General features: G+C 37.1%; 3 protein-coding genes across 4 annotated transcripts; 1 reads left to right on the forward strand and 2 right to left on the reverse strand.

The window, feature by feature from the left end:
* Positions 1–1386: 1386 nt before the first annotated feature.
* On the forward strand, positions 1387–15259 carry LOC113495745 (procollagen-lysine,2-oxoglutarate 5-dioxygenase). 2 transcript variants are annotated; one of them, XM_026874657.1, is made up of 13 exons: positions 1387–1549; positions 5535–5766; positions 5966–6141; positions 6351–6518; positions 6601–6800; positions 6878–7131; positions 7437–7661; positions 11369–11510; positions 11588–11770; positions 12135–12239; positions 12968–13114; positions 13606–13720; positions 14064–15259. In XM_026874657.1, the coding sequence occupies exons 1-13, from the start codon at positions 1402–1404 to the stop codon at positions 14231–14233; spliced, it is 2265 nt and encodes a 754-aa protein (XP_026730458.1). In that variant the 5' UTR covers positions 1387–1401; the 3' UTR covers positions 14234–15259. The 2 variants fall into 2 exon arrangements, with proteins under 2 accessions (XP_026730458.1, XP_026730459.1); XM_026874658.1 differs by lacking the exon at positions 1387–1549 and adding an exon at positions 4713–5142.
* On the reverse strand, positions 7872–11361 carry LOC113495747 (immunoglobulin domain-containing protein oig-4-like). The gene is made up of 4 exons (XM_026874660.1): positions 10796–11361; positions 10532–10603; positions 10308–10457; positions 7872–8490 (listed from the first exon to the last, which is right to left on the reverse strand). Exons 1-4 carry the CDS (start codon positions 10904–10906, stop codon positions 8332–8334), a joined length of 492 nt encoding a protein of 163 aa, XP_026730461.1. The 5' UTR covers positions 10907–11361; the 3' UTR covers positions 7872–8331.
* Positions 15260–15336: 77 nt separating the features above from the next.
* On the reverse strand, positions 15337–18736 carry LOC113495746. Its single transcript, XM_026874659.1, has 4 exons — positions 18276–18736; positions 17203–17269; positions 16671–16872; positions 15337–15941 (listed from the first exon to the last, which is right to left on the reverse strand). The coding sequence occupies exons 1-4, from the start codon at positions 18354–18356 to the stop codon at positions 15647–15649; spliced, it is 645 nt and encodes a 214-aa protein (XP_026730460.1). The 5' UTR covers positions 18357–18736; the 3' UTR covers positions 15337–15646.
* Between the last annotated feature and the right edge of the window lie 7263 nt (positions 18737–25999).

Below are 25999 nucleotides of genomic sequence, written 5' to 3' on the forward strand. Positions count from 1 at the left end.
AGGATTAAGTATTACTTTGCCTGGCGAAACACTAACAGCTGTTCTGCATATTTATCATGTCGATAATTGCATTATTGTTAAGCAGGGCCCCAATTCTGCTACTTTAAATGGCCGATGAATTAGTAAAATTTGGCTTAAAATTACAATTTTCGTTTTATCTTAAGAATTTTTCTACACAATAATTGGAAATTCAGTGTAGGACGCTAAACTCAAGGTCAATACAATTAAGTTCCAATTATTGTATTGGAAAAATGCTTAAGAGAATAGGAATAATTTCAAATTTAATTCAATTGCCATTCATTCATCGGCCATTGTGAAATTGCGTAATCGAGGCCCAGGTAAGTTGTTATAGATTAAGATTATAGATTAAAAAAACGTTATAAATCCTCAAAATCATAGCTAAAAGCATAAATACTTGATATTTGTAAACAAAATAAATAAAAAATACTGCTGCATATTTTTTAACAAATTTGTACCCGCGACGGTTTGGTTGATGTTAACAGTCAAAATTGTGCGATGTAATACTGTTATTAATAAACAAAAAATATAGTAGTTATTTATAGACCTAAATTATAATTTGTACTGTTAGTACTCTGAAGACTAAAACGACATTATATTCTTTAAGTTTAGTGACGTTTTAGCATTAGGGGCTAGCTTAAAACCTACTGAGATGTATTTTTTTATTACACCAATGTATATTATGTTAAAACTGTGCCACTACTGAATTCGTTGTCTTTCATGGTACTTATGGCCACGGTCCCCATTGACCGTTACTTGTAGCGGTCGATCAAGAGGTCATTGCCCAACAGTGGACGTCGTCAAGACAGATAAAACGTTATCAGTTACACATGATTTCACGCTTATCTCCTTGCAACTGTGCGAGAGCAATTACAATTTTTATCACATTTGCTTGGCAGTCTCGCTGGTATTTGTTTAATCCGTTATGTTATTTAGACGTTTAATAAATTTTAACTTACCTGTATAAAAAACAATCTATGCCGACGATTGATGTAATTGGATCAGAAAAAGAGTCAACTTTGTTTACAGAAAAAAAATGACTAATGGATTACATGTGCAAAGTAACCTCGACGTCTAAGTATCTGATTTACTTGCATCTTATTATAAAATATATTTTTCTCAACGGAATGCATCTCTGCAACGTGGAAGCTTTGCAGTTTGCTCGGTGACTTTTACTAAAGTTAAGTTTCGATCAATATTTTACTGTAACAATTACTTTGGTTTTCTTTTTTAACCTCGTCCACCGCTTTCATTTCACGGCATAATTACTTTTTCTGAAAGCAATAAAAATAGAGAATAACTCTCACCTTTCCGTTGTGTCCAATTTGATGGGTTCTATCGGCGCAACGGTTGCAGTCGCTCGTCGGAAGCTTTAGCGAAAACATGGGTCTTAGGGGCCGGCGTTTTCCTCTCAAATGTTGCTGGGTACTAGCAATGTTCGTAGCCCTCAAACAAGGCACATTATCACAAGAATTCTGTGAGAAAAATACTGAAGATGACAGCTGTAAACAACAGTTCCTGTACTCGGAAGGTAAGCTGTAATTTTTACGCGATGCGATTTTATTTTGCCCTTTTTTTGTTGCTGATAACAGTTGTGAATTTAATTATATTCATGATATTATCGCTGTCGTGCGAACTTTTTAGTAAATATTCAGCACAAATATTATGTATATTAACAAATTTGTTATTTCTTTATACATAATTTCCCAATTTGTGAAATTTAAGTTTTTGCATTCAAAGGCATTAATTTACAAGTGAATACGGAAAAAGTTTAGCTTCGCGTGCGGTACATTTGATCTTTTGATATCTATGTCAATTGAAACGTGAGCTCGGAGTGAATGAAATTCAAACGATAAAGTGGCTCAGCAATTATTGGTATGTTACATTGTAGCGCGGAGCCTTGAAAAATTGCATTGATCTTGCATACCTATTAGCCGAAGAGTGTTGGTTGTAGTCTAATAAAAATAAAGTAACTGTTTATGTATAGATGCACACTTATGTATAGTTAGAGTTATAGAATCGATTTGTAATCGAGTGTGCGGTTTATCCCCCAATACTGGCTTCAAAACGCTGCTGTCCGCTACGAGTATAAGAACGTGACGTAAATAAGGAAAACAATTTAATCTTAATAGTATTTACTGTAAAGTACCGTGAGTGAAATTTTATTTTTAAAACTTTAAGTTTCGGCTTATGAAATTATTTGATGTCATCCTTTACAACCTCTTTAATTTTTTTAATAAGGTTAAGGTCAAGTCTAGTCGTGACTCGTGACCGAAAAACCGGTTGTAGACCATTACGATTACTTGAGACAAATTAACATTTCTAATTAATAAAGTAATTTTGGAATCGTATTCGTGACATAATTTCTGACACTAGAAATTCCCAAAGTGCACTATATCCAGCCGTTTTATCCCCTCGCACTCTTATCGCGATGGAACGGCAAGCCACGGCCGAGCCAAGGTCAGATGCGGGATCTAACAGTGTAATGTGTTTAGCCTTAAACTAAAATTGAAATTATTTTAAATTAATATTGGCCCAAGATTTTGTTTATTTACGATTAATCGTCTTTGGAACCTGGACCAATATTAAGGGGTTCATAATGCTTTCTAATTACGACTCCCGCACTGAGGAATCTGTCGTCGCCGCTCTAAAAACATCCAAGTCATATGCTCAAACCCAGACTCAGAACAAGCCATCATGGATCGCTCAAATGTCTGTCCCTACGCGGGGATCGAACACGTGCCACGTGCTCGTAGTGGCTTATATTTAGTTACTATAGTTTCCTGCCTTATTCTAGCTCAAATCTTTTTTTCTCAATTCGTCTTTTATAGGCAATCATGTCATCATGTCTAATTTCTTTAGCTGTTTTATCCAGTATCGTTAGACCAATATTATTTAGTCCAATTTATTATTTACAGCTTGATTTTCAAAGCAACGTTTACAGAGTTGAGTAGTTCTAATGCACCAATAGGTATAGACATCAGTTATAGTCTTATCTACTAATTATAGACTGTTACATAAATGTCTATTTTATAACAGACTTAACGTCCACGAAGGCTTAACTATTACATAAGTAATACCTTCTCAAGACTTTTATTGCAATTATCATTTTCCTAGTGGGTAACTACTAAAGAAGTAAGCCTACTTTATACTTACCACGAGATGTGATGTCAAAGAATAAACATATGTACCTATTCAGTTTTCCTCAGTTATTCCACACATTCTGTAGCCACACTGGGGCAAGCTGGGGCACCCTGGCTCAGACTTAGAAGGTCTTGCCCACTTTTGAAAACGATAACTGACTATTCAGTATCTACATCTGGTGATTATGTCATTAGAAGCTCGTTTCGCGGAGAGTATTTTATTAATTTAAAATAAAATTTAAAAATACCAGAAGCTGATGAAGATTTTGAAAGTTCAATTTTATGCCAGTGTAAAAACTCCAGTGTGAAAGTCATCGAAGCGATTTGTGTGTGCTAAGTGTGCACAGAAAGAGAATCACCGAATCTAAAGAAGAAGTTCTAAATAGGTTCTGCCAGAACCCATGCCGGCTTCTCTTGAAGTATTATAATTTGAGTCCAAACGGGAGGGGGGGGGGGATCAGTTGACTGCTGCCCTACCCTGAGCCCAAGGCTGGCTACATCGATGTTTATGCCCTATGTTTATAGTATCAAACCTAAAGAAAATATTAAACTTTTATTGGACTACTCAAAAGTCTGGAGTTGGTTGCGATTGATCACTACCTACTTACAATTGCTCTTGGCTTATTGGCAGTTTTAGATTCGTAGGTAATTGAAACCTTTCAGGCCAGATTTTTCCTCATAACCATTTATAGGTAAACTAGATAAACGTTAAAAGTATTTTAATAAATAAAATAGAACTACGTAAATTCCGATAAACTGGCAGCAGCGGTGGCTCGACCTGTTGACGTCGGTCGGACAAAATTTCATTACTGAGCAACATTTTATACATATAGCTAGCTAGAATCTACGTCGAAGTTTCTAAAATCTAAGTAGAATAATAATTCTACACCCTACCTACCCATTACGTCACTTTCGGGAGGTAATGTCGCTAAGTGCATTTAGTTTACAGAGTGATGTCCTATGAGGAAATTTCAATATTAGTTTTGCGAAAAGTTACAGCTACGTTACCGACTCACTTTAATTAAATCAGGGACCGTAATGTTTAATGTTAGGTAGGTAGCTAGTTGTTACAAAGTTTGAGAGCAAACCGTGAAAGTTAAGTCTTTCGTATGATTATTGAAACTGTTAAAAACTTAGCTAAAAAGGAGGATTTAATAAACGTGTACACATATAATTTGCAATTTCTCTACGGCGCGAGTAGTTATCCATCCATTAACGGATAAGAAAATATAAATCAAAAATCTTATTGGAACGAAATCAGACCTATAAGACACAAGTAACGTTCACCGATTGCAGGCTTATAAAGACCGTGGTCCATTAATAATTTTAAAATGTGCATAGTTCTATCTCAGCACCACATTGGAGTCAAGCAATATATTAATAACATGTTGATAAATGATTTCCCTACATATTTATTAAATCGTTCTTTTTGTAGTATGAAGATAAGAGGAGGATGAGACCCCATAGATTAAACATAACAACAAAGTTCCCATTTTTGAGCTGTCAACCAGCTGTCAAAGTTTGTGTGTTTATTTTACGGTGCACGTACTGCGTGTAGTACACAAACACATACGCCGTACAGTGGAAGCTTTCGGTGAACTCGTTAAATGCTACTGTGGTGTACGATATTTAGATAATTAACGATAGCGTAGCTGAAATATAAAACCAAGCGCGCGGCTGAAATGATCTCATAGCAAGTCGCGGCGTCGTGACTGCGTGTTGGCTGCACACGTATTTAGCGATTTATTATATGAATACCTATTAAAAGCTTATCGTTTCGGAAGTGAGACCACGTATCTGGAACGAGACGGACGTTAAACCAGTGTTTCTTTAGAGTAGTATTGTTTTACGAGGCCAGTTAATGTGCGAGTGCACGGAAGTCTAGTGAACTCAGTCGCTATGCACCGACCTGGGCATATCACGATGATCTTGCAAGCTTTCTTGTCTTTATTGTTATTTAGTACTCTGGTCAAAGCATCAGGTGAGTTTTAGTTTTAGTTCTTGCTGGCGGAAATATTTGCTGAGCTGATCTTTGCATAAGATACCACTGATTATATGCTAATATTGTACTTAAAAGCTATTCTAGTTCCAAGTTTTACTCATATGTTGTCATCATGCTATGCGCTTGTATTTAATGTCTGCTAAAGTAATATAGATGATTCTGGAAAGCACATGTTAAACACATACATTGTTCTAAGAAATCTGATGCTTTAGGTACTTAGTTTCTAACAAGTGCAATGAATGTGCAAATTATTCTTATGTTTGCTCAGGTATTCATTGTAAATTATAGCAAAAGTTTTTATTCAAATATTATGGTCATATTACATTATTATATTGAGTGTTTGATTGATTTAATTAAAATATTGGTTGCAGTTGAAGTGAAAGTGTTGACTGTTGCTACTGATGATAACCATGGCTTGGAGAGGTTCCTAAGATCTGCAAGAGTGTATGGAATAGAGGTAGAAGTTCTAGGCAAAGGATTAAAATGGAATGGAGGAGATATGACCCTGCCCGGAGGAGGGCAAAAGATAAACCTGTTAAAAGACAGGTTGAATGACATTCTGAAGCATGAAAACAAGGAACAGATAATATTATTCACTGATAGGTTTGTGTTACAATGCCCTTCAATATTTACCCCAATTTTATGTTAGGTTGATCAACTTGATCATTTATCAAATCTGATCACAACTGTTACCAAAAGATGAATATCAGTCACAGTTTTTTAATATTATTTAATAGTGAATTTTATGTCAATCAGCTATTCCGACTCCAGGAATATCTTACAAGTAATTTTCTACTTTCAGTTATGATGTCCTATTCCTGGCGACTCTTGATGAAATTGTTAAGAAGTTCAAAAAGTTCCCTGACACACGGGTGCTGTTTGCTGCTGAACAATTTTGTTGGCCTGACACCAAGCTAGCATCTCAATATCCCAAAACAGAGGTTGCTAACCCCTACTTGAACTCTGGTGGATTTATAGGTACCTACAATCGTACTTATACATATTCAACATGCTTCTATACAAATCATGATGGGAATTGCATGTGCTAAACAGTTGACTAGCAACAATCATTGTTTTATAATAGTATTATGTTAACGTTTGAAGTACAATGCTCTTCTCATAATAATAGGTGGTTGTATACAAGAGATTGTCAAAATATTTACATACATTCTTAATTATCTGTTTAGGTTTTCTGCCTGAGATAAATGAAATAGTTAATTATAAACCTGTCAGTGACAGAGATGATGATCAACTTTATTACACCAAAATTTATTTGGAGAAGTCCTTGAGGGAAAGTCTGAAAATCACTTTGGACCACAATTCAGCGATATTCCAGAATTTGAACGGAGCTTTATGTAAGTATAAAGTTAAAGTTAATTCACTTGTTCATAATGTTAATCATTTATGTATTAATAATACTTTTAAAATCTTTTGCAGCTGATGTCCAGCTTAAAGCCAATTCCACCAAAGAAATCTGGCCGTACATTGAGAATGTGGCTACCAAAGAAAGACCACTTATTGTTCATGGCAACGGGCCATCAAAGTTGACATTGAACCATTTTGGTAACTATTTAGCTAAAGCTTGGTCAATCTCTGAGGGTTGTGCGCTATGTAAGGAAAAGCGGGCTGAATATAAGGTATGGGTTATATTGCATTCATCATATACTTATTGTATTTTTATGGAAGATTAATTTTGTATCTTTATAATATCCAGAATGAAGACCTCCCTACTGTTATGATGGCAGTATTCATAGAGCAAGCCACACCATTTTTAGAAGAGTTTCTGGAACAAATTCTGACAACTGACTATCCTAAAGAGAAGATCCATCTGCTATTGAGGAACAATGTGGAGTATCATGAAACTGAGGTTGATGACTTCTTCCAAGCTCATGCCAAAGAATACGCTACTGCAAAGAGGATCAAACCCAGTGACTTTATCAGTGAAGCGGAGGCTAGGAATATCGCTAAGTAAGTATTAGGCATCTAATAATATTTCTATGTTCTATTTCTCCCATTAAAAAAAAATACTTTATTTCTTATAATAGTGTATATTTTAAGACCAGTGATTTTTTAGATGTAATTTATTATTAAAGATAGAACTACCAAAAACACTAAAAGTGAAGCAATCTATAATCATTCTCAACTGTATATTGACATGTTAAATCCATTTAATGTATAAATACTTTTATAAACATCTTGAACAGTGCATGGTTTTTCAACTTAACCAACATCAAACCTACAAACGACTGTATTTAAAATACTTTATTTTTTAGGGATCGTTGCGTAAGCAGTGCCTGCGACTACCTCTTCTCGATAGACAGCGTGTCGCGTCTCGAGGCCAGTACGCTGCGCTACTTGGTATCCTCAGGGTTTGACGTCATAGCTCCACTGCTAGTGAGGCCTGGACACGCCTGGTCCAACTTCTGGGGAGCCATCAACTCCGCCGGCTTCTATGCCAGATCAGCTGACTACATGGATATTGTCTACCAAATTGTCAAGTAAGTAACAACTTTTATAACTTTCGAATTACATTTGGCAGTATAAGGCGGCACTTGCCTGAGCCTCCGTTTTTTTTATCACAGAAATATCGATCTCTCCGATACTTTTTTCATGTTATTCAACCACTACGGTAAAGAAGTTAGAAATAATATGAGGTTCGACTTAGTGTTTGTTACTTTGTGCAGGTTAAGGTAATAAAAAAACACAAATATTTAGGCAATTTATTAAATAAACATGAATTATTATAACTCATACAGTAATAATAGTGTTTATCAACTATCAACTTACTATGCACGCCAGTGTTTAGACGAGCCGATATAGTTTAATTATGTCATAGGATGACTTCATTCTCATTTTAATTCAGACAAATTTATAAGCGAGTTTGCTTCATACGACAATGAACGCATCACGACCTATTGAAAATACTATTAGCGTTTCAATTTCGTCGAAAATAACAACGATAATAAAATAAATGTATTAAGTTAATTCGTTTCAGTCGGTTTAGAAAGCTATGAAGCAACCCGAAACGCTTACTACGAGCTCTTAAAGACAGACTGGTTTGAAAGGAAGACAGCACTTCGTCTAAATGCGTCTTACTTCCATAACGTGAATAGTCAAGTTCAAGAGATGATTGTAAGCGGGCTGGTGTGTTTTTACATAGAGAGTATTTCAGTCAAAAGCGATGGAGAAGTCAGTTTTGAAGGAGCGTCGGTCTATAGAGTACATGTTGTCTGCCGTGCACTCGTACACGCCGGCGTCCATCTGTGTGGCCGGGTCGATCTCGATCTTAGACTTCACACGGTCGTCGCCGATAGGCCACTCGTGAATCTAAACATACAAGATATTAGTTGGAAAGTAAACTTCCTCTAAATCTCGGAACAGTAACTTATACTAGCTGTATACAGATCACATTTCTCAGTATGAATAGTATGTATTGTATGAAAGTGTAGCGAAGGCTAATAAACCCATTATAATCATTCTATGTATATTTTTACTAGTTTCCGCCCACAATCGGTTCCTGTGGAAAGTTTTCAGAACCCATAATGTACGAAGTTTTACGTAAAATCATATAATTGTACCTTTTTTTAATGCGAATGCACCTTTTATGTCCAAGAAGTTTTGAATGGGCTATCTCTGGCAAAACTATAGTTATCTAAACTGACGACTAAAAATAGACTGCCTTTTCGATTACGGCTTTTGGAAAACTGAACTATGGCGTCCTTCTACTTCTTTTGATGCGACAGCAAGTAAAATATTTACATACATATTCAATTCAAGCTCACCTCGTGTAAAACCTCGTTGTTCTAAACCTCATACCGCAAAGATTACCGATCGCAAGTGCAATTGAGTATAATAATTTTAATTATATCCAAACCTACATAATACGTGATCGATCTCGTGTTAGCGATGCCATCATATCGTTTGTTCCAGTGACTCGTACGATGACCGATAAGCGTACCTAGTTGACGACCAGTTATCTCGTGCTCCAAATCAAGGACTCAATTTATTGTATTTTTATTTATGACAGATAACTTAAAGTGTTATTAACCTAAGCTGAGCTTAATAAAATATTTACTCAGCCCTCAGCTTATGTCGCTAAATCTGTTACTTTGATTACATTTATTTAGATGTTTGATATGTACATTTTGAAACACCAAACTGACAAACTGGCATTTCCAGCGCAGATACCAATTCATGTGTTTGATTTATTCTTGCTTTTAAATCAGCGAGGGCGACAACGAATCTATTACATCCAATTGACGCAACGTTCCGCATCGCATATGAATTCAACGTTCCAAATAGGACAAAATACTACACGAGAATTAATTAATAATAAAACGCCGTTGGTGAACCGATGGTGATAGGACTGGCCGTTATGTAAGGCCTCAACGAGCTGTCTATCCGGAAAAAAACAAGCTCTCATTGATAACGCATTATCTAAGTACGTTGCGCTTTTATTTTTTTATATCATTTAGTACAAGTTATAATGAGGATATGTCTGATTGTGTTGATGTTTCTAGAAGCTTTAAACGCAGTGAATCACTTTAACAGAAGGCAATCTAATAACTGGTACAACAACAGTTTTTGACGTTATAGATACTGAATTGTTTCATCATGTTAACCTAAACTATATTTATCACTTTTGATATATCAACGCTTGTATTAGTTAAAGGGCAGACAGAGATTGCTGTATATTATTCTTGTTACCTGATGTGGTTGCCTATTAATATTACTTTTCAAATAGTAAGTATTCCGTAAGTGCTGGTATATTATTATTGGATATAGTCATGGTTTTTTATTGGATAATGAGTTGTTAACAGCTGATGTTAAGATCCCTTGTCACATAAACAGATTAATGGTAGCAAATATTATTTTAAGTTAAATATCCCGATTTCAGACGGAAAAGCTGTAATAAAAACATAGTAAGAACGGCAACCACTGCAGGCATAGGCCTCTTTCCACATGAGAAAGTATTAGCATTCGCAAATATAATGCTTGATAAGGCATTTTTTTTTTGGGAATCTGCTTATCATTAAAATATTCATCACAATATGAATATTATTAAACACAGTCCTGTTAATTAGTTCAGCAGTATTTGTAAATCGCATCGCATAACTTAAAACGATTCTATCTAACAAACTTACATGCAGATAGTGATGGGCGAAAATTTCCACTCCGTCTTTGAACCACGTGATGTGGGGTCTAGGTGACCCTTTCGCGATGCACAGGAAAGCGATCTTATGCCCCAATACGTACTCAAGGTCGAAGTGAGACGCAAGGAGGATTTTAGCACCCTGGAAACATACGCGGTCTCATAAACATGATGTTTACACTCAATGTTTGTGTACACGCATCACTTCATACTCACGTCATTATTGTTGTAATACTGATCAGATTCGGGATCCCTATATTTTCCGGTGATAGGCAACCCAATTTGCACCTGTAATCAGGATAAATATTAAGCATATTGGATTTATTTTGAAGATATTCTGCTGATGCATTTTGGTAGTTCTGGAGGGTACGACGAAGGGCCGGCTATTCATTTTAAGGATATTTAATGATAACTAGATACTGTTTTTAATATACACAAAGTTAATCCATCTGTTATTATCAAATTTGGAGACATAAGTACCTTTGACTTGGTCCTGCTCCTGGTGCGGCCTCGCCGGCCATCTGTCGAACATATCAGCAACGTGAATAGTATTAGCAGGCCCAGAAACACGTTCGCTTTCATAACTAACATTTGGACGAACAAAAGTAAACAACACAGTTATAATCCCATACAAAAAGCCCGTCACACTCCTGATGGTAGTATTCTGGTATGTTCTTGTGCGGGGTCCGAGTGCAACTGGTGGTGTCGGCGATTCCTGTTGCGCCAATCTTTCAATTGGCTAATGACGAGATGCTAGCAGGAGGGCCCTTGTCTCCCCTATGTGATATACGACACTCGTCATTTCCTTTCGCATTTCGTACGACGGTACTCTAAATGGGATATTTATATTGAACATGGGTCAACGGATCACGATATCGTGTGACCTCGAAATTTCACACATCTAAGCTCAATAATCTTATCTGCTTTCCGAAAACACTTCGTTGCTCAAACTGTAAACAATAGTATGAAAGGTTATCAGAGCTGTGACTTTTAATATTGATTTATGATCTCTTACTCGTTGATTAAGTAAATTAAATGAGTATGTATTTTCAGGGGTGTGTGGAACGTGCCGTTCATCACGAACTGTTATTTGGCCAAGATGTCGGTGTTCCGGACTCCGGCTGCTAAGGCGGTCACCTACACCAAGGACGGCGTGGACCCCGACATGGCTTTCTGTGCCAGTCTTAGGGAACTGGTCTGTATCACATCACAAGTCACCCTATCGATAGGTGAATATGAACATGCCTTTACTCGGCTACTTTAAATTTTCAGGGTGTATACATGTACGTCAGTAATGAGATGGAGTTCGGGCACTTGGTTAACCCTGAGTCGTATGACATCAGTCGCACGAACCCCGACATGTACCAGCTGTTCGACAACAGGATGGAGTGGACCACTCGGTACCTGCACGAGGAATACCATCTCAGTTTCGACGAGGACCGAAAGCAGTTGATGGTTAGTATTCAGATCATTTTAAAAGATATTATATGACAGAGAGATATGGCTGACAGACTCTTGTACTTTGTACAATCATACCATAGGCCACAACCTAAAATAGTTCTGAAAAAAAAATAAGGGAATGAGATCACATTACATTCCGTTGACGTACACCAAAAGCGCTATGAGTTGGGAATCATTTTCGTATATAAAAAAGCAAAATCGATTTTGTGTGTGCAAAAAAAAGTTTAATACTTGTTTAATATGTAAATCAATTGGATATCGCCCGTGTTAATATGTTGTCACCTCATTTTGGAGAATTAATAAATTCTTTATTTATAAAGTTGCCAGTATAATCATAATGTTTTTTTTATATTTGCAGCCATGCCCCGATGTTTACTGGTTCCCGCTGATGTCTGCCAGATTCTGTTCGGAATGGATTCAGATTATGGAGGCCTACGGACAATGGAGCGACGGCAGCAATAATGTAAATATAACCAATATAATTTTTTAAATTAATTGAAGTGTAAACAAAGGCAGTAATATTTTAAAAAATTTCTTTGTAAAAACACCTTTTTAAAGACACACTTAGTATAATTTATTTACAATCTCCGGGAGACTTACAGCTGAACATATTATAAAGGTAAGTACCCTACAGCTAAAACGAACGAAAGATACCTGTATATAAAATAGAAAAAACTGGGAGAAAGTTTTTTACCTTACGCTTTTCTTTAAAGTGTTGGTGCCAAAATTGTTTACCATTACAGATGTGTCTAGAACATCAAAACAAAACGTTTAAGGCGTAGGCAGACCTAATAGTCGGGTACGTGCTCGAGTCGTTGCCTGGCCACGACATAATCCACCTATATCAGAGGTCAAATAATCAACCTGTTTTTTGCGACATATACTGGCTAGCTTGTCAACACGAAACATGTTTGGGATTATGTTAAAACAAATTTATAGATGTTCAGGATTCATAGTATGTTTCCAAAGCTCCTTTAAATGAAAACCGCGAAGTTTTAAATATAGAAATGTAGTTCAAACATTTGTTAAAAAAAATAATACATCTAAAATTAATTATTCCGAAGAAACGGTTCAAAAACAACTAGCAGGATACAGCAATAATCAGATACATCAACTGGGTGTAGTTATAATTATCAAAACTCAGCAAAAAATATTATAAGTCATATTAAAATGAGAAACATTTCCATGTAGGACAAACGCCTTGAGAGCGGTTACGAGGCGGTCCCGACGCGGGACATCCACATGAACCAAGTCGGGCTGGAGCGCCACTGGCTGACTATACTGAAGGACTACGTGCGCCCTCTGCAGGAGATGGTCTTCACTGGATACTATCATAACGTAAGTATTTTCTTTAATATCGAACCTTAATAGTCTTGGACTTAAGTTTAGTTACCAGTTTAATTAATCCTGCTCTTGGGGCAGCGGGATTGTCCGAAGGGGTTACTATGGCCCCGGTATTTGGGTGGGCTTTATGATTTCAAATAAAGATCAAATAAAACAGGTCCGACTTGTTTGGTACGCTGCTAATGTTTGGTCTTATTTTAAATACGATCTCCATGAATATTACCTCCTTTTTAAGTAATTCTGATTAAGTTTCTTTGTGGGTTCCAAGACATTCGACCGTTTTTACTGGGACTCACGTTTAATTGTAGATCCTGGCTTACAGGAATAGCAATGACAGGCATGAGCGGTGGGCTGGCCCCAATAAAAATAACACTCATTTTGAGACATGATGTTACACATTTTATTTTGCTAATACTCTACACAGTGAGATTGTGTAACATATTAACACCGATATTAACAAATAACAAAACTTTTCATGTCGGCAGCCGCCAGTATCCATCATGAACTTCGTGGTCCGGTACCGGCCGGACGAGCAGCCGTCGCTGCGCCCGCACCACGACTCCTCCACTTACACCATCAATCTGGCTCTTAATACACCAAGTAAGTGAAAATGTATACTACAAACTATTATGTTTATTAAAAAACAGGTCTGCGAACAAGATGTGGCCCGCCAAGAGTCAACATTGCACGATTCCATAATTACATTCCTATGGAAAAGAACTCGCAAGAAACTCCATAAGTTGCTCTTGAGTAGCTTGCTATGTTCTTTATTTTGCCATTATGACATCAACATTTGGTGACCCTTAACGACATTTCGAATCGAATGTGTTTTTTATAAGTAGTAATCATTTTTAATACAGCGCCATCTTTATCATCGAACTAGAAACTACAATTGCTGCCAGACATGTAGATGTCGCTACCTAATCCATATTTACCCTTTTAGATGTGGATTTCGAAGGCGGTGGCTGTCGCTTCATTCGCTACAACTGCTCGGTGCGTGACACCAAGCCTGGCTGGCTTTTGATGCACCCTGGTCGACTGACTCACTACCATGAGGGCCTACTGGTTACGAAGGGCACACGATACATCATGATTTCCTTCGTCGACCCGTGAACAGTTAATAAGGCGCAACGTTTTTATATCAATCTATATTATTAATTAAAAGTAAGTAATACGTTTTGTATTTAATATTATTAATGAGCTGGAGGATTTCGCAATCTGAGAAATGTATAAGCCTTATACTTCGCATGACTAGTGGGACAATTTTGTGCTTACCCGTGCAAAGGCGGTCATTAATACTACAGCTCGACCATCAATATCATCTGATAGGTCTATGTCAGTAATGAGTTTTAAGTCATCTTCCGAAATGATACCGCGAGTTCCAGCTCCAGCTAACTCAACAGTAATATCATTTCTTGGTCTCTCTCCTGCATTTTATTTTTGTCAACTTTCATGGTTTCAGATATTTTTTGTTTCATGAATAACTTTTAATTAATAAATAGAAGCGAGTATTCGGATATATCCACTCATAGGAATTGCCGATACCCGATTATTATATAAGCAATAGGATTTTGTATTGTATTTATTTAGTAATCTAAGCCGTATGTATTCTAAGATAATACAAGTAGTATATGATATATTAGTTGTAGACTAGTTTGTAAACAGTGCATAATTTACTAATGCATGCCGAAGATCATTCTAGAAAACATAAAAAGTCCGAATACTGTATTTCATACATCTATTACGAATCATATCAACACCTTTTGTCGCATTTTCGTGCTATTGTTTACTCAAATATTTTTTACTTCCCATATTTTATGCGTATTTTTTTTATAAATTTAACATTTTACTAACCCAAGCAAAATTTTTTGACGTTGCATATGTCTAAGAATTTACTAATTTCTGTATTTTTTTATTTTAAGAATTATATTATATAAGTCCATAACTTTTAGTGACATTATAATTAATACTTATGTTTTAATCCAGTCTTGTGTCGTTTAAGTATGTTTGTTAACTAACACTAATCTGGTTCCTTTAATATTAATTAAACTAATAATCAAAACCAAAGACTCATCGTGTTAATGCAATTAAAAATGTAAAACTGAATAATACTAAATGCAAATAAAGATATAATATACATTTATGTGCTTTTATTTTGTAGGATATCCCCAAAATGTTGAGGTGCTTGCCAATATATTGGACATACTTTTCTGACTTGTGTTTACTCACTAAATTCAGACAGTAAATAAAGTATTTAAATAAATTACTCCCGGTTTCTTGTTCATCATCCGGTATATCGCGTAGCTCTGTGGTAAGTCTTTTGGATATAGTCATCCAAATAACCAAGAACGGTTGTGATCAGCCAATGCAATTGATCAGCTCAGCGAAGGTTGTGTTACCCGGTTTGTATTAGTCTTCTGAGTCAAGAAAGAAGACGAATTTTAGGTAAGCGGCTGTCTGTGATTAAAAAATGTCACGTGACAGTACAGGTTTTGTATTGCGCTGCTGTTGAAATAGACTTTGGGACTACACTGACAACGAAGAACTCGGGATTTCCTCGACAGTCTCCACAGTATGCTGAGATTGAAAGTTATTGAAAACCTTTCCTGGATATCGGTAGTGTTTGCCAAAAGCGGGCTCAGCGAACTTCTTGAACCGTCTGTAGTCCAGTTGCTCTTTCTCCCAGTCTTCTTTCTTGACGTAGAACAAGAAGGTTCTTAACCAAGACGGTACGAACTCGTCCATGTAGTAGAATCGGCGACGCCACACTTTGAGTGTATCGCAGAAATGTCCCCCGTTGCCTCCAAGCCAAAATGGAATACTGAAAAAAGTATTTAGGAAACATTTTTGTCGTGTACTTAAAAATAATTTGTTGTGTAACAAAAATTACTAAGCATTTTCAATTGACTATTTAGCTCGGTAAGTCGGTGTTAATTTTTGGCTCCTTGCGGTTAGTTAGGTACTTAGTCCCAGTCTAGTTGTTCCAATTTGCCCATTGTTCGCAGGGTGATTTTGAGAGGAACCCACGATGTTAATATTTTTAGTGACCAATGAGAATATATTACTTTTGCATGAATAAATTTAGGAAATACTCAAAACCCAACACATTAGATCCTCCAGGCTCCTTATACGTTCATAACGATTTGGAGACATCAAGATTGCCCAAAAAAAAACTTTATATCTATATACTAATATATAAAACTGAAGAGTTTGTTTGTTTGTTTGTTTGAACGCGCTAATCTCAGGAACTACTAGTCCGAATTGAAAAATTATTTTTGTATTTAAGAGACCAATTATCAAGGAAGGCTATAGGCTAGATAACATCACGCTGCGACTAATAGGAGCGAAGATACAATGGAAAATGTGGAAAAAACGGGGAAAATTCTAACCAAGCGGACGATGTCGCGGGCAACAGCTAGTAGGTACATATAGGCGCTACGGTGTACCGCATGCGCTCCCGCCACCATCTTCTTCAAATGGGGCGTGTGTAGGCCTATTCCTATTCGGCTCGTGCGGTTTACTCAAGTGTGGGATTTGGTGAAGAACTTACAGACTGATGTATCGTAAGGCCCATCTATACACATGAGTGTAGAAGAAAGCTGACTTCGGATTAAAGTGTGGATAAGGCTCGGCGTTGGATAAGCCAGAAGCCATGCCTATGATGGTCATGCCTGCGGTGTATCCGTCCACCATCACCACGAGACCATCTGCTATGTTTTCTTTGTTAGGCTCGTTTACTTCATCGTTAATTTCTGAAATCATAATAAGCGTGATAGACTGATTTATGAAATAGGGTATTGTTACCCACTTAAACTTGTAGCAGTCTACTTGCTGGAGAGAATAGCTTTTTTTCTAAGGGTTCAACTTCTGTGGACTCCAGTTTTGTCTTTAGCGCCAGCTTTATATAGAGCTAAGTTAACGAAAGGTGTAACCAGTTGCGACATACCACATACTTTATATAGCTTCGTTTGATTGTTATTATGTTGCTTCGTTACAATATTGCTTCTTATGTCATGAATCATTGAATCGTAAAAAGTGTGTAATCGTGAGAAAAGAAGAAGAATCAACTTAGCAATAATTACCCGTTGTCGGAATGGATAAGTCGAGACCCAAGCGAGGTTTCCAAAAGAACAATCCTGGTATGGCTCCCTGAAATTGGAAAAAATACATATTTTTTAGCCACCTACGCAACGTTGTTAAAATGTTTTAAAATGGCAGTTGCAGTCCACAGTGGGGACCGGTTTCAATTGTAAATACAATACCTAACCCAATTTTGACTGGTATTCTATGAGACTTCAAATTAAATAAACAAAACTTTGGCGGGATGACCTGGATTCGTTCTTACCGAACTGGTCACTCGCGGCTCATGACAGAGACAAGTGGAAGAAGAGTGGGGAGGCCTTTGCCCAGCAGTGGGACATTCCAGGCTAGTAATAATAATAATAATTGGCCTGTGGAAGTGCCTAGCTTTCTCCCAAGTGTGTTGCATGTTATGATGAGTACGTTTGTTTTGTATTCAAGGTGAATTATGTGCGAATGTTTTTAGATCTGTATGGTAGAAATGATATAGCTGCTAAAAAGTTGTGATTAGATGAATGTGGAAACAATAACTAAATGGAATATACTCAAATAAAATCATTGAAATAGAGTACCTATTGATGATTTAGTCAAAACAGTTCTTAGTTTCGTATGTTAAAAACATTGTGTATGTCAAATAAGAATATCAATTACTACATCTCAGTGTAGTCTTACTCGATTCTACTAAAGAAGAATTCTATCTATATTTTTAGAATTTTATCATCATATTTCAATACCTATGCTATTGAATATTTTTTTATAGTTAGGTACCAAAACCAATTTTCTGGTACCTACTAGGACTAATAGAACTACATAATTCGATAAAAAATAGTCCTAGGTAGGCATTTCATTTATTGAGTATTTTTGTGCAAACACACTCTAAATGAATCATCGCCTGACGTATTTTATTTGGTAACCTTTTTTGAATTACATTGATTTTAGTAACGTTTCATTTTTACACCGAGTTTTTAGACCTGAGGAAACTAAGATTATTTACCTCTTTGAGTATTTAAACAAACGAAATATAAAGCGATAATAATCTACTGCGTAACTGTCACAAAGAGAAATAGGTACTTACGTTAACCATTTTGTTAGTTACGTACAGAACGTATATAATTATAACGTGTTTCGAATTCATCTTGAAGCCGGGGCGAGCCATCTTCACTGTACACAATATGACACTATTCTGAGTCTATGCGCGTTAAATTAGCAACAAGTTTGTTATGAAGACAACAAATTCCGTCCGAAGGAAGTTGCTTGCAAACACCTAGAACTGTTTTGGTGCACATTCAAAATATAAAATAGTCAAATGTGTAACATTCATCAATTGATGCGGTAACAAATTCCTACTTATCACTGTTTATTTCCCCAAAAATTCCAGTTTAGTCAAAATTGCCGCCGTACGCGACTGTCGCGGGTTCTATCTAACAGGAGTGACATCAATGGTAGTGTCTAGATGTCTTGTTTAAACCTTTCCGGTACCCTTAAGGTTGTGGTCATCACGCCAAACCCACTGAGCGCGACGCGGCGTGGTTTCGATCCCCGCGAAGAACATGCGTTTTAGTGAGCCACAAATGCTTGTCCTGAGTCTAGGTGTGTTGTGTATGTAACTTGAATGTTTGTAAAACCCAGCGACACGGGGATTAAATTCTTTAATCCCCATTTTTTTTTATATAAGAACACACTTTTTTAAACTTTTAAGATTCTATCTATAAAAGATTACTATCTTTTGCAGATATGAGTAGCAAGCTGTATTATACATTCAGATACCGGCGCGGCATCAGCTTCAGAGCTGTTAGTCACGTAGGTCGTCGTTTCAAGTAGTACTTCGCCGTTGACATTGTGTATAAAACCTTCATAGTATAAACTACAACGGTAAACATCTTGAATACCTATATATATTCATGTCATCTACAAAAAGTATAAAAAGATAAAGGGGCGCAGATTTTTCGTTTAGCCGTTCTCATGGATGTCTCCCTTTTTTTAAAATTTGCCATCTGTTACTTGTAACAATAGCGTTACGTTATCTAGGCTATATCAGAACAATGAACCTGGGTTAATTTGTCCCCATAAACATCCCGCAGCCACTTACCCCGGCGTAAGTGTGTCGCAGCAGTTTGTTTGGTCTGGCAACAAGAGCAATCCATCTTCATCTATCGTTCCATCGAACTCTTCCCAACCTAATTACTTTATCAGATGACCTTAATGACATGAGATAACAATCAATTTGGATAGAAGCGACCTTCGTTATATTTAGCCTAACTCTGTTGACGAAATTAAAATACGTGCTATAAAAGTATCGTCCCAAAATTTGTTTAAAAAACAACAGAACGCTACATAGAGTTGCTATTCATTAATCGGCCATTGTAAATAGCAGAATTGGGGTCCGGCATGAAATGGTGTTAATTACGTTTTAACTCATCATCATTGGCCTAGCCTTTTCCCAACTATGTTGGGGTCGGGTACCAGTCCAACCAGTTTCAGATAAGTACCAGTGTTTTACAAGGAGCGATTGCCTATCTGACCTCCTTAACCCAGCTATCTGGGCAACACGATACCCCTTGGTTAGACTGGCTGTCAGACTTTTTCAAGCTTCTGACTAACTGTAACGACTTTCAAAGATGTAGGAATAACAGCCGGGACCCGCAATTTAACGTGCCTTCCGAAACACGGAGGAACTCGTTATGACAAAGATGGTCACCCATCTACGGACCAACCGCGTCAAGCATAGCTTAACCTGTGATCCTGTGATAATTACGTTTTATAGTAATGTATTGTTAAATCAAGCAAATGTCCTAAGAGTTTGATTTGTTATCGATTGCCTTTGCTGACTGTACTAATTGTCAAATCTAATAACTATTTACATTTTTTTAATGATGTAGACATGTGGTGTTGTATAAAGAATTCTTAGGTACTCTATAAATTAAAATATCATACACTATCTTTCATAGAACAATGACAGGCTCATTCATTTGAATTAACGTCATAATACATCAATTAATGAGACTGTGTATTTTGCGATGTCATTGGGTAGTTGTTCCAATGATTCAGAATACGTGGGTACCTATGGAGACAAGTTTGGGACTTGTGCTAGTCTGAAAACCACGAGGAGTCTGTAATATTGTATTTGACTAAATCTCATGATATATCTAAATCTGTATAGGCGGATAGATTTCCGAAAAAATTGAATTCGTATTTTTCCTTTCATCACACTAAAAAGAATAACAAGCACTTAAGTTTTGCAGTGGAGGCTAAAAACATCACTTGCTAGTAAAAAGCGTACTGGTAAATGACGTCACACGGGAGTTCAAATCACTGTATCGCCTTAATTTTTAGTTTAAAAGATAAAAGAAAATACGTGTCCTATGCTTTTTGGTAATCCGTCTAGTCTGATTTTTTAGATCAGTTTCACGTTGAATAAGTATCATAACTACAAAGAGAACTAAATCCAGTTTGAATTTTTCGAGCACATAGTGGGTAAAAACACGAAATTTTAAAACGCAAGGTCACATTATCGTAAACTAGAAGTGAAAAGTGTTAATAAAAAAGGTAGGTTTACTTCGCCCGGACAGTGAAATTATGTACTGTATGAGCTGGGTGTTACAGTTATTCTTTATTTACACGAAAACACTTAGTGTGGTGTATTTTTATTGAGTTTGTGTCACTGTCTATGAATAAAAAAAGAAGCAGTGATCAATACCAGAAATAACCCGGAAAACTCGTAGCAAAACAGCAAATAATAAAATTAATAACTTTCAACACATCTTGTTTATCAAAAGCAGGGTGAATTTACTTAATGTATTTGTATACTGGCATGTTTCTGTTTATTCACTTCAGTGCGTAGCCCACAACATGGTCCCGACACTCAATTAGTTTGTGGTCAATCAGATCATTATCAAAGTCGCAGATTGAATTGATGGCTAATTCAACGGATACCCGTGACCCGCCTTCCGATTATGACGTAATTAACATGTTGGTAAATATGTTTTACAATACTCTCGTTGTATTAAATAGCTAAACGTCATAAATAAAGTTACTTATTCCCATTTAATTGTTTTTGAGTCTCAACAATTACTACGAACTTTTTGATATTACTTAAAACACTTACATTGTTATAAAGAAATTTATCGAAACTTGACAGCTGTAGTCTTAGTTATATACACCAGTAGAAACTGTGTCTTTTTAATCTGTAACATTCGAGCAAACCTCAGAAATCAGACTGTTATGAAATTCATACAACTCAGTCCATTTCCACTTAAAAAGGCCGTAAACAAAGGTGAAAAACCATAGAGTATGATGATGTTATGACACATCAAAAGCTACGAGCCTCTGAGGAATCGAATGCCGCGCAACCTGAATAATGGGTCAACATGAATAATAAATGACAAGAGCTGTTGTATGGTGACTGGTTATCAATCGATTCGTTATATTAACATATTTTTACGATATAAGTTCACCGGGTGTCGTGCGTGGTGCGTGGCTAAGGGCTGATTTACGAAAAAAGTTATCATCATAAATAAATATAATACATACAGGCACCTTATCGAACGCGAACACACGCACGCAAGCTTCAACTGTGGTTTCAACAAAAAATATACCTACTTGTTTATTTAGCACATATGAAACCTGTACTTTTAATATTTTTGTTCAAAGAATACTTGCCGCGTGATCTGCCTGCGATACCGAACCCTAAAAAAATATACATTTAGATTTTTTGTCCGTATTTCGGTGTGTTTGTGCATGTTACTTCTTAGATGGACGTGTCGCAACAGTCATTCGTTTTATAAATTGTCCAAAAAATGCTGTTCTTTGTCATTTTTCAAGCGGACGAAATCGCGGGCTCAGCTCTTTCAATAATAAATGTAGGTAGGTATAAGTCATGTTTACGCATAATATATTCATATGTTGTTTTCTTTAAGGCCACACCTCAGTAGACAGATGTATTCAGTCTGAAGCGAAAACGGCTTATCGAATAAAAATAAATCTGGCCTTTGATGCACAACGTTTGCACCTCATGTTTTAAACGCACTTACTACAGTACTTACCCACATGTAGCACACATGTAATGCATAATTTATGTTTACTTACGGAGGAAATAAAACCGTCAGTACATTTAGCTTAATAATAAATAAGCTGAGACCACTGCTTAAGCGGAATAATATATTGTGTCCGAAACCTACAGCGATGTTACACTGCAATTTGTTCAATTAACCATGTCAGATGGGCTGCGGCGATTTTCTTCTAGTTAATTATTAAAAAAACAACAATCGCGGTTTCGTATACGTTGTGTTGTTGGAAGTAAGTATTATTGTTATAATATTTGGTAGTTTACTATTCGTTATTTCAAACATTACTCGTAGGTTTTAAATTTAAATTTAAGGCGTTAAACTATAAAGTTGGCGTTTTAATATAATGGACAATTCGATTAACAAATCTTCATATTACAAAACTTCTGAGCGAAACTATATCCACAAAGCACTTAAGAGATAATTAAAAAAGAAATTGGGCATTTGATTACCGACTTTCAGGTTTTTTTTTAAATTCAGATAGACCAGAAGGATTACTGGGTTTTAATAAACCTCAATATTGTGTTTTGAGAGGGAACTGCTAATGATGCTTTCGGGATGGAAACTTTGATTTGAATAAGAAACCGCAAGAAAGAACGCCTGCTCAGGTGAATAACAATGAATTGAATGTGACGGCGAAACCTGATCCGAGCCATATTACCCACGATTGAGCGCCATGGTTTAACGATACCAATACAATACCAATAATATTCACTCTTTCAGCGTCAAATATATAAACTAAAAGAAAATAGAAATAAAGTTAGTTCCTCATGATTTCACTTATCTTCAGTTGTGAATCGCTACAGAAATCAAGGAATATAGAATCGCATTGTGAAATGTGATAAAGCATACATTCTTTACAATAACTAAGCGAAAAAATAATAACTACTAAACACAAGAATTCTTATGAACTCTACAAAACTCTTTTCGTCATTCTTCGCCAGGCCTTGCTCCAACGGATACTCATTTTTTCCGTAATTCAGATAATTTTCGATGTTATAAAAAATCTAGTTGGTAGTACATGCTTTTTCACAATTTGTTCTAACGCTGTTCCTTTCCTACTTAAACCACTAATATAAAGATTTGTGAAATTATTGACCACATGTCTTTCTTTCACTCTTCTTTTATTTAAATTTACGAAATTAAAAACATGTACTGATAAATTTGAAACGTCTACCGACGTCAGCAAACCGCTACGAATTGAAGCGATTATTTAATTTATGTAGCGTTACGTAGCGTTACGCGTAGGGTTAGGCAGGGTTGCGTAGCGGGCTCGCACTTCTTATACCTTAACTTTGATTCATTGCTTTTCATTATTTAGACAGAAAAAATGCTTGCCTATTTCTTTTGTTATCTACCTGACAAAAAAAATGAGTTTTTTCATTTAGTACCTAAACAACATCCCTGAAGACAGTAAACGAATACTTTCCGACATCTCGTACAGTTTATACGCTCGCATTTCGAATTTCCCATTGAATCTAAACTAGGGCCGGTAACTTTAAAAACTTTTCAATTCCCTTTAAACTTTTCATCTTCTTTCGAGTCCTTTGTGTAATAAAACTCTCAGGTTCTTATACGAATTAATCTCGAATGTCTTTTGAATTGCTCCATGGCAAAGAAAACGTTTAGTGACTAAATGTCTTTTTGTGAAGGAACAATAGCAACGAAGTCATACACGCCCAACGTATAAACAAAAAGTAACAAATGTGTGTAATAATGAATTAAACGTGAGGCGTGAACAAACACTTATTTAGGGATAACACTGCGCCATTTGATAAACACGCCGCAGTGCTAACTCACATACGATGTTTCAGTATATTTGGATTTAGTAGCTAGCACCGTAAAATAAAAGACACATACAGTTTGGGTACGTATTTTTATTAAAATTTTCTGAAAATTTAAAATTATGGTGTTTAATAGTGTAGTAAGCTGCTGTTGCTCGTCTAGACAAATAATTCTACGAAACTGTATAAAAATCGTTTAACAATAAGCCTGCATAAAATAGGGACTCGTGTCATACATAGTTTAGAATAATATAAGACTGCTAATTCTTTCAGTTTCACTTTTTCCAATAACTTTTGCGGCAGAGCAAAAGTCATAAATACCCGCTGACTGTTACATTTCCAGTACTTGAAATAACGGCGTGTTCAACGATGTGTGAGCCGAGCCTGTGGGCTTTACTCGCACAATGGTATCGTTGAACCGATATAATATATTCAAGATAGGTAATGACAGAGCAATTCGGTGGCAAGTAGCGGAGTAACGCTCGAGTTAAGATAGTGATGATATAAATGAGTATTATTTATGAGGAGGGACACAATAGCGCTGCGGCGGCGGCGACGGCGGCGGTCCGTACTACGCGCGGCGCGGCGTGCGGCGCTCCGTGCGGCCGCATCGATCCGCCCCGCCCGCACCTCCTCGGCGCACTTCACTCCAATGCCGCCATACCTTGCTCACTTCACGACTACCACCTTATGTATGAAACGTAGTATCTATACGCTTTTATTGTTTAGCCACCCCCATTAACAAAACCTGATATCCACCGCTTGGCGGCACAAAGGTCACTAGTCGAAGAGCGAAGGGGACGTCGAAATCAGGCCATGTTTTAGTTTCTTCCCACTTTGACGTTTTTCGTTTAGTCGTCTTGTATTACTTAAGCTTAGTGTTACTTACGTGCACGATGTCACGAAACGCGGTACGACATTCCTGGCGATAAGTGAAACTACGACTGTGAACGTTTGTTGTGATCGACTGCGGTTGCGGTAAATTTGAATACGCACCTTTACTATAAGCACATTCCGCTGCTCTCGTAGCTGCTTGTCCTACAAGTAACCGCGCTTGTATTCCCTCGTACAGTGTAAAATAGTGTAATGAATTAAATAAGTGCGAGACATATCACACATATCTTAGTGACTTAATTCTGCGTGTTGTTGTTATTAATTGGCTCGGTGTCATAAAGCCTCACCACGTTTCGTCACAGCAAACTACGTTATTCAAATCATTTTCCTTCGAGGGGTTCGCCATTGAATATTCGAGGGCAATCAGTAAAGGCGGCGTCATTGAGTCGCATCGAGGCCTCGCCGAGGCTGGCGGCCCCGGCGGAGTGCGTCCGCTCCGGGGGCGGCGCGGCCGGCGGCGCCGCCGCTGGCGTCCGCCCTGGCTACGGCTATGAGGCGCTCTCGGCGGCGAGCGACGGCAGTGAGGCCGACCCCGACGAGGCGCCCGAGTACGCCGCTTTCGAGATGGAGCTCTCGGGAGGAGCGGAGTCTGTGGAGGGACCGTCTTCGCGCGGCTCCACTAAGGTTAACTTTCCTCCTGAAGTGGAGTTGGAGCGGCGCCCCACGATCTCAGCCGTGGCCTCTGCAGCCTACCACAAGGGGCGAGGGAGATCCATGAGCGCCTGGAGCGACATAAGCCGATCCAGCATACGCTTCGAAGAAAGGTTAGTGCCTAAATATAATTTCGTATAATATAAATTGATGTATAATACTTGTGTAACTAAATATCTAACCATGTGTACAAATTAAATTTAGAATGCAGATAAACATCATTTAGGAGCATACAAGATCTGTAGGTATCTATAACATACGAGACGATCAATCTTAGTATAGAAGAGAACATGCGACATAGGTGGACAGTGCGGAAAGTCTGACGTGCTGAAAATAGGTACGACGATTTCATGCTTAAGTGGGCAATCGTTGGAAGAGGGATTATCATACAATCATCAGTTAGGGTT

Source organism: Trichoplusia ni, chromosome 7 (genome assembly GCF_003590095.1).
Source record: "Trichoplusia ni isolate ovarian cell line Hi5 chromosome 7, tn1, whole genome shotgun sequence".
In the NCBI taxonomy this organism is placed as follows: domain Eukaryota; kingdom Metazoa; phylum Arthropoda; class Insecta; order Lepidoptera; family Noctuidae; genus Trichoplusia; species Trichoplusia ni.